At 42.2% G+C, this 9,244-nt stretch overlaps 2 protein-coding genes across 2 annotated transcripts; one reads left to right on the top strand and one right to left on the bottom strand.

Annotated features, from left to right (window-relative positions):
- Positions 1-57: 57 nt before the first annotated feature.
- Positions 58-9,070, top strand: LOC101795226 (14 kDa phosphohistidine phosphatase). Its single transcript, XM_038183258.2, has 4 exons — positions 58-453; positions 847-971; positions 3,165-3,295; positions 5,779-9,070. Exons 1-3 carry the CDS (start codon positions 324-326, stop codon positions 3,255-3,257), a joined length of 348 nt encoding a protein of 115 aa, XP_038039186.2. The 5' UTR covers positions 58-323; the 3' UTR covers positions 3,258-3,295; positions 5,779-9,070.
- On the bottom strand, positions 7,941-9,037 carry METTL18 (methyltransferase 18, RPL3 N3(tau)-histidine). The gene has a single exon (XM_027463597.3). It carries the CDS (start codon positions 9,035-9,037, stop codon positions 8,000-8,002), a length of 1,038 nt encoding a protein of 345 aa, XP_027319398.2. The 3' UTR covers positions 7,941-7,999.
- Positions 9,071-9,244: the final 174 nt, after the last annotated feature.

The raw sequence follows: 9,244 nt of genomic DNA, 5'->3' as shown, positions 1-9,244 counted from the left end.
TGCTTTTAGGAGGTTATTTTTAACCACAGTGCAATGCTGTCTGCCCTTGTGGGCGTTATGCTACACAGCACTGAGCCCTCCTTCAGAGAAGCCAGCCCCGGCATAGCCTTCTTACCCCTCACGGGGCAAAAAAACAGTAGCTAAGGAAGGGAATCGTTGAAAAGTGCAGCCCTCGGCCCACCGAGGGCGAATCTTTAAGAATTTTTCCTCACAAACTGCTGGTGCAGGGCGGCCGCGCTGCCTTACGGCGCCGGGCAGCCGCCGCCGCCTGGGGGCGACCCCATGCGGGGCGCGTTGGGAGCTCTGCTTCTGCGGGCTCCGCCATGGCAGCGGTGCAGGATGTGGAGATCGACCCCGAGGGCACCTTCAAGTACATCTTGGTGCGGCTGCAGCGGCCGGGAGGCGAGGGGCAGCGCCACATCGTGAGGGGCACCAAGGCGGCCGAGTTCCACAGTGGGTGACGGGCAGCGGGGGGGGACGCGACTCATGGCGGGGCCGCGCCGCCCGCCTCAGCGCCCGGCCGCCTCCCTCAGCGCGGCCGCGGGCTTCCAGGCGAAGGAGAGCCCTTCCCTCAGCCCTTCAGGAGGCAAATAAAAAATGTGGGGGGTGATCCCTGCTCTCTGCTGCCATTTCCAAGCCCTACAAACCGTTAGCTGGGCGCGACGCGCTCCCCAAGTGATATAAACATTAGTGCAGCCTGCGCCGATCTAGAGAAACTGCCCTTTGCCTCGCAGGCGAACGAAGGAAATGGGAGGAAAAATAGTTGAAAATAGCTGAAAATAAGAGTTCTAGAGTGCTCGATGCACAGCACAGCTTCTAATAGCTCTAACTGTTCTCCTTGTGCAGATCACATATTTGAAAAAGTGAATCCTGAAATGGAAAAGCTGGGATACGAATGCAAGTGCCTCGGAGGAGGGAAAATTGATCATAATAGCAAAGACAAGAAAATTAGGGTATTTGGGCTCTCTACAGTAAGTGCCTCTCCTGTATTCCGTCAAATCTTGTTGTTCTGGGATTTTTGTTTTATAGCACGGTGGCTTTCAGCACTTTAAATCGGAGTGTAAACATTAACTGGGAAACTTGCCTGGCTTGCTTGTGGGGTAGGTTAGAAAAACACTGTTTTTAAAGGCAGGAGACCAAAACAAAAAGAACAGATAATGCTGAATGATGATTATAATCAAGGCTAAAAGTGGAAGTTTCTTAACTCAGAATGTGTCAGGCTTCGAGCCAGAGTGGGAATGTTTGCAGCTGTAGGGTCCTGATCCAGCTGTAGAGTTGGCTGGCTGGAAAGCAGGACGCTTCTGTTCTGTGCAAGTTAAATTTCTTTGTTAAAAGACTTATTAAGTGGTAATAACTGCAAGTAAAGATTATAGGCTTTTAGCGTAGACAAATCCAAAATGACTCTATTAAGTTAATAAAAATTTTTATGGAAAGTGATGGCTACTTCACATGTGCTAGCCTTAACCTGATGAGCAGTCAAAGCTGGGCCTTGAATGTGTTAAAGTCTTTTTAAATGTTACTGCTGCTTTTGTTCCAAGATAACTCCTGCCACCTGGAATCATATGTAAAAAAAAAAAAATACTCCTTAAGATTTGTGTGCTGAGGGAAGGCAGTGGGTAATACTCTGTCAAGGTCTCTTGATTGTGGATGCCCTTTATAACTGCATTCTGGATGAGACTTAGCACCTGCATTACTAAATAAGCTGCCAATTTAGTGTTAGAAGCAGCAATCAGATCTTGCTCTTGTAACCCAAAGTCTATGGCAAGTACCTTGTTTCTCTGCTTTTGGTACCTTGAGGCTTACAGATGAGCCCCAGGTGAAATAATTTTACTACCATGAGGGCTTCGGTTTGGTAGAGACATGGAGATTCAGAAGACCTCAATAGTAGGCTATAGGTTTGTATATTAATTATTTTGATGCTTTTCTTCACTTGGAGTTTTGCTGTCAGTCTCTAAAAACAGCACTATCTTAGTGTTTTATGAAAATCAGAGAAACTTCTTTTGAAGTAGATGATGTCCTGTTAATTTGCAAAGCTGAGTGGTGTCTTCAAAGTGGTTACCAAAGCAAGAGTGATCTGTAGATCTGTGATGTAAAGCTGCAAGTATAAACCTGCAGCATTTTTGATATAGTTGTGTGTTCTGGTATTTTTGAAAAGCTTGTGTTTTGTAATACATCAATTTCATCCTGTGCAGTTTTAACACTGGCTTACTTAAGTTGTTTCTTCTGAGGCAGAGTCAGTGATGAATAAGTATATTTTGTATGATAATGCAATCTTGAACTATTTTCAGTGTTCTGAGTTAAATGTTTCCTACTAAATATTACTGGAAAATGACAGTAACTTGTAAATAACATTTTTTATCAGCAGACTACACTATTGTGCAGTGAAGTCTTTTTGACAGGGGGAAAAACTATTAATCTGGATTTATTTCAGAATTATAGATAACTTCAGTCATTCAAGATGAGGGAAAGGCACTTTCTACCACATCTCTTAAACTTCAGTGCAGGACTAAAACTGATCAGTGATTTAAATGAGGCTTAAAAATGAGATGGGTCATCTGACCTTGCCTTAGTTTGGAGTTTCAGTGGCAAAAAAAAAAAAAAATAAATAAATAAAAAAGCACAATTAAAATTATGCTATTACCAACCAAGGAAAAATTACAAATACATAAAACATGGAAAGTGTGGTTTCTTTGATGGCTAAAATAGTACTCAGATGTTCACACATATGGCTTCATGTTCTGTTTTCTTTTAGCTGAGCCAAATCAGATGCTCATATGCTCATACATTGAAATAGGTCAATATACTCTGATTTAAAAAGAACATTCAGTAAATATTATGGTTGAGGGGTTGGGAGCATTTTAAAGCAATCTTTCTGCTGGAGAAATTACGGTGTAAAAAAAAGTGCAGCTTCTGTTCCTGGAGATTGACTCATTTGTTTTCTACAAATTGGGGCGGAGGGAATTGGAGATGACAATAATAAAAAAAAAAAAAAAATCTGATACTGCAAGAGCAACTCTTTTAGAGCCTATGTTTATTTCTAATTTGTACTTGAGCTACTTGCAGTGTCAAACCACGTAACTGGATAATTTGTGTTGACAAGAACTCAATGGTCCTGTGGAGTTGCTTTCTGTACTTGTCTAATAAACTCTTGTTCTTTCTTGCAGGGCTATGGAAAAGCAGATCATTCAGTGACTGTAGAGATATTGAAAAAAGTGTATACAGATTATGAAATTACATGGTCAGATGACAAGAAATAAATTGGCTACTTACGAATGTGACATGCAGTTCAAAACTGGTAACTTTTTGAGTTGTATTTCAATAAAACTACGCGTCTGTATGCATGTTATAAATCTGGAGTAACTGGTCTCTGCTGTAATTTATAGCACTGTTAGAGATACCTGGGGATTACTTACTTTTCAAGTCATTCCTTTGTGCAAATTTTGCGGTTCTCAGCTTTTTTTCATGCTCCTTTTGACTTGCCACCTAATGAAACACTCCCACATCACCTTACCTCCAATTTTTCATCTAGTTTTATCTCACTGATGCATTGCAGGGTATATCTGGATTTTGCCATCACCTTTAATGCCCCAGGACCAAACCTGTGCTCTGATCCTTTTGTCTGCGGTGTTTTCTTTTTTTTTTTTTTTTTTTCCAATTTCTCTTCTGGCTGTTCAACTTTCTTATTCACACTTATAAAAACTGAAGGGGGGGCAATAATGTAAATCTTCTCATTCCGATTCTTCAGTACTTCTTTTACTCCTCATGAGCGTAATGACTTTTTCCTTTTCTAGGACTATAATTACCAACCCAACCAGAACTCGTATACCTAGGCAGGGTCAGGATTAATTTTCGGGCACCTGTTTCCACCTGTTGAAGCAAGCTTTTGCCCTTCATTTGTGAAGATGCTTGCTGCAATTTTCACTTTGTTTCCTGTTGATGTTGTGTTGAATGCTGTTGTGGGTTTTCAAAGCAGTACCTTTTCTCTTGCTCACACTGTTGACTTGCAGTCATCAGATCTCTGTATACAAATCCTGATTGCTGTGACCCTTAAGCTTTTCTGACAGTATCCGTAGTCTCCAGTGGCTTTTTCTTTTCAGAACTCAAACCAGAATGAAATGGGAGAGGTGTTAGTCCAGTTTCTATCACAATAATAAAGCAGTAACAGAATGATTTCACTTATCCCTCCTTCACTCTCCTGTACATTTGTTTTGATTTTTAATCACTGGTGCTCTTTTGCACTGAGGGGTGGTTCCTTTTAAGGGCTCAGAGTTAATCCCAGGTCCTTGGACACTGCCCGTGAGTCATATATACATCAGGAGTGGCTGCCTCTTCTAGGAATATAACTCACCATCAGTTCAGTGTATTTGCAACTGCCTCCAGTTGGATCACAGAATTTTGAATAGCTGGATTGGCAGCAGTGACTGATTTCTTGTTTAACTCCTCATGTGCCCAGGTGAAAGAAATGTTAAGTTAGCTACTATGGCATCCAATGAAGGGCACCTGATGGCCTTTTTTTTTTGACTTACTGATCACCAGAGGCTGGGCAGAGGGGAATCTCCTTTTCTCATCCTCAAACCTTTTTGTCACACTCCTCATTAGAAAAAATTCAGGTATTTCCATCCCAATAATCACCCAGAAGCAAGATACGAACCTGGTGCTTCAGGTCTCTTGGGTGGTCTCTGCTTTCCCTATGCACAGACTTGACTTTCTGCTCCAGTGCCTCTGTGTGCTGCTGTATTTATCTGCTGTTCGTGCTTGTCTTTATGCTTCTGTGCATTGCTCTTCTGTCTGCTCCACTTCAGTTGCTATGAGAGCATTGGGTTTTTCTTACCAAGATTTTGATTTTAGAAAATGATTGCTCACCTCTGTACCTAGTTACCAAGAATAGCATGCAAGTCAATAATTTGCAAATTGAGCGCTTCCCACTTGTATTTTCCTCAGGGCTTTTTTTCCCCTAACATTTAGCAAAGTAACTGTAACGGATGCCATTTAACTAGTGCCAGTATCCAAACCGATCTGTTTTTTTAATCCTGTCATTTCCCAAAATTAGCAAATAGTCTTCAAGAGGAAGTCATCAGTTAAGCACAGCGCCTGCTAAAGTAAACAAGCTTTTTCATTTAGTTTCCTGAAACATTTTATGACAGATTTTAATGTTTCTCTCCACACTACTTACGAGAAGGGCATAATTTAGACCGGATTTCTTATTGTAATGACTCTCTTAAAAAGTAAGGGGATGGAGCCGGGGGAGAAAAGGGGTGACTTGGAAAGAGCTGAAAATTGAGTTGCCAGTTGAACGCTTTTTCTCATCCAAGAAACTAAGCCTGATGTTTGTATTATCAGAAAGAGATTTTTGAGGGTCTTCTAAATTTTGTTATTTTCTACTGAAATTTAACTTGGGGAAATGCTAATTATCCTGGCAATTAAGTAGATGTACAAGTATTACAAGATTTTTTTTTTATTCCAGATCATGAAAAAAGCAGGAAACTGGTCATGAGGGTGGTGATGATTTGGCAAAGGGAGAAAGCCTTACTGGTTTCCCTAATCTAAGAACAACTTCATTACTGATGTTAAAACATCAACAGCACAATGAGCCCACAAAACTTTAATTCTGCTTCCTCTCAGAGAGTATCCATGGGCTTCTAAGAACAGACTAGAATTCATCTGAACTTACGGAGATCCCAATGCTGATTTTACCCGAGAAAAACATCCTATATTGATTGACTTCTGTAATGTTAAAAACGGGAACTTAATTCCACTGTTGGGATTCCTGTTTTGCAGGTGCGCGATCATTGTGATTGTGGCTCTAGAGGTCTTCACTTGAAAGTCCTAAAAAATCTGATTCTGTATTTGTATGAAAACTGAGCTGCTTGAGCAAGCCAAAAATACAATAAGGATGCTGAGCAAAGGAATATTATTAAAACTGAAGGTGAGATTGATTATGTAATATTTTCCAGATAAAGCATTATAGTAGGCAATTCTAAGTGTCTTCTTTATTCAAAAAATGCATGAGATTCTTGTTCTTCATCATATTTATTGTTACAGGGGTCAGGATTTCTTATGACTTCAGGTACCCTTCTTGGAAAGGTGTAGAACAAGCTATTAAGTCACTGTGTAAGCAGTGATTTGTTTTAAGGCTCAGGTATGGAAAATAGCAAGTGGTAGCGATGTTTCCAACTTCCCACTTTTGAAAGGAAGAACTGTTAACAGTACTTCATTGATCTGCCGAAGCTAAAACTTCCTTTTGTTTTTTGGTCTGTAGTCGGTACTTGTCTGTCATCGGTAGGTTTCAGGCCTGATGCAGAAAAATCCCAAAGCACAATCACAGCTGACAGCTTGCAGAGCACAACTGACTGCTTTTTTCCTCTCTCCTGTGAAAGAGCACTTCAGTAATTTCCTAAGTATCCCTTTAAAGTAGTCTGCTAACAATGGTTTTTGGAACAACAGTAGTTGTTAAGGCTCTCCTGTAAAGTATAGGAAATCCTCTATGGTTATCTTAATAGCAACACGGTCAAAATAGGCATCTTGCCGTTGGCTTTCATGGGCTGCAGTGACGGGAACTTACGTTACACAATACTGAGTGATTTAAGTCACTGCTGTAGTAAGTCTTTCTCCACCTCCTCAGATTATTTATTGCCTTTTCTCCCCTGCATTTATCGAGGATCCTTATATCCAGTTCACTGCAGTGGTTGGCTTGTCTCCGAGTTTATATTTCTGCAAGGGCGCCCAATGCGTTATTGCTGCAGTAAAGCAGCGTACGCTGACAAGCAGTACCACTGATGTACCTGGCAGAGCTCTGTAACAGCCTGCTGCCTGCTTTAGTTGAAGCAAAACATACCATGGTTGACTTTTTTTTGGTGAATTGTTTGTGACACCAAACATTTGGGAGCAGATTTTGTATTTCTTTGGGTTTGTTTGCATCTTTTTGATTAGGTAATTTCTTCAGCAACGTGCAGTCTTGTCTCACCATCAGTATCATCAGCCTAGGACACAGGGGTGTGACTTGCACGTGGCCTTTTTTTCTAACAGCCTGCAGCCCTGCCAAACTGCTTAAAAGACTGAGTAGGTATGAAAGTGTTTAGTAAGCTTGGAAAATGGGTTGTAACATACGGTCAGTATCTGGAAAGATCTTACCAAAAACAGTACAGCACTCCAGTTAGTCTCCTTTCCTAATTGCAACTTAAAACTCAGATCTGTCATCCTCCAGTTTCTTAGACTGTGTTTGTAGGTTTATTGGTTGTTTGTTTTAAAGAATATCTTATGTAGAGTCACAGTCTTCTTTCAACTCAATTTCTAAAACAAATTATTTTTCATTTCTGCAAAGAGGATGCCTTTTTCCAGTTCCTTCCTGAAATTTTCTTAGGAGTGTGTCAAAATAGGAATATGAAAGTTCACAAACCACAGTACTAAATATCCTCTGGTATGCTTTTTCAAAGGTTTAAATAAAAGTAACATGCATTCTATATAGAAAAACTATAAAGATTTGTGAGATTGTTACCAGAATGGAATACAAGTGATAAGTACAATCACATCCCCCTCTGGTGGCAAAACGGCAGAGCACAGTTGTGCAGTTCAATCTGAAATTTGTCACTGCAGTTAAATCATGGCCAGGTTGAGAGCCTGGCCCTTAAGAATTACTTTTTGCACTGTATTAGGATGCTAAATGGTCACCTGTGCTCAGCGCTGACCCTGTAATTTAGTATTGGCACTGCCAAAGAATGGGAGAGGGAGACTGGGGACAGTGACTTGCTTAATTTTAAAATAAATATAAATAGCAAAAGTGGTATAAACAGATGCTACTTTAAAATAATACATTTTTCTCTGCAAAAACAGAACCAGAAGAGTCCCTTCCTTCCAAGCAAACACCAAAATTTGTCAAACAGTTCCAAAGCTAGAAAAGGGCAGATTCAGAGTAACTCAACAGCAGAAAAAAAGCAACGATAGGAGGATTGAAGTAGTTCTTTACTAAGATATTTTTGAAGCACCGGTGGTTGAGTTAATTTTAACAGGAATCTTTAAAGGCCATTTCCATGACAAAACGCTTCAGCCCTTTATCAATTTCTTTAACCGTGCTGATTGTGAACACCTTCCTCTCCTCAACGAGTTTCTCAAAGAGGTAGACGCCGCCCCCGACCCCAAAGTAATGCACTTTGCTTGCCAGGTACACGCGGCCGTTCCTGTCCAGCAGCTGAGACAGCGTGTCGTGCAAAGCACCGTAGTAGTCAGGGTTATAGATGGTCTCGGATGTGAGGATGACATCGTATTTTGAACAGGGTTTGCTGCTGCTGAGCAGGAGCCGGCTGACTTCTGACCACTCTCCAGAAAAAAATCTGCATCTGCTGAGCGCGTCAGGTAAGCACTCTGCTTTCCTGGGCTTTTTTGAAGGAGGCTTAACAATTTTTCTCTCATCTGCCCCACCAGTCCCGTTGCCATCATTTACGCAGTTAGCCACCACGTTAGGCAAGGTTATTTCATCGATCACCGTGCTGTTGTAGTCCTGGAAGTGGACTTGTGCAGCTTTTCCCCGTAACGCAGCTATTCCCAGCAGTCCAGCCCCGCACCCAAGATCCAGCACTGCCTTGTTGGCAAACTGCACACCAGCCTCAGCCAGGTACTCCAGGAGATCGAAGGTGCACTCCCAGATTTTCAGCCCCCCCTCGTAGACCCCTGGGATGAGGTCAGAGTGAGCAGAGACGCTCTTCCACACGATGTCTTCCCCATGCGTGCCACCCCGACGCGTCATTTCCACCGCGGACACCTTCACGCAACGCAGGTCTGACACCGTTTCCAAGACTTTATTTTCCAGTACTTTGCTGACATCTTCAGGAACGTGGTGCTCCCTGGCAGCGGGGAAGCACAACTTCTTCTCTGACAGGTCCTTACCTGTGTGCTTAGCGGTGCCCGGCTGGGGGCTGCAGGCTGCTGCTGCATCGGCGGTTTGCTCGTGTTTTGGAGGGTCCAGCTGCAGGTCTGCCTCACCGTGAGCATCTGATTCAGTGCTTTCATTGTCCTCGATAGCAAAATTAAACTGAAATGCCATTTTGAGTAAGAGCAGCCCAAAAAGTCACAGGCAGAGATGCTCCCCCAAGAGAGCCGGGATGGTTTTTCTTTTGTACGCTTCCATGCAGGCACCACGGTGGGAAAGCGTGCTCTGTAGGCTGGACACCGGCTGGTTTGCCAAGGGATCAGTTTAATTATTTCTGCAAAAAGAGTGAAAAGCGGTTTTAGGCATCGTTAGATGGCGAGA

This window comes from Anas platyrhynchos, chromosome 8 (assembly GCF_047663525.1).
Source record: "Anas platyrhynchos isolate ZD024472 breed Pekin duck chromosome 8, IASCAAS_PekinDuck_T2T, whole genome shotgun sequence".
NCBI lineage: Eukaryota > Metazoa > Chordata > Aves > Anseriformes > Anatidae > Anas > Anas platyrhynchos.
The sequence above is the reverse complement of the archived record's forward strand: the minus strand, read 5'-3'. Positions and strand labels throughout refer to the sequence as shown.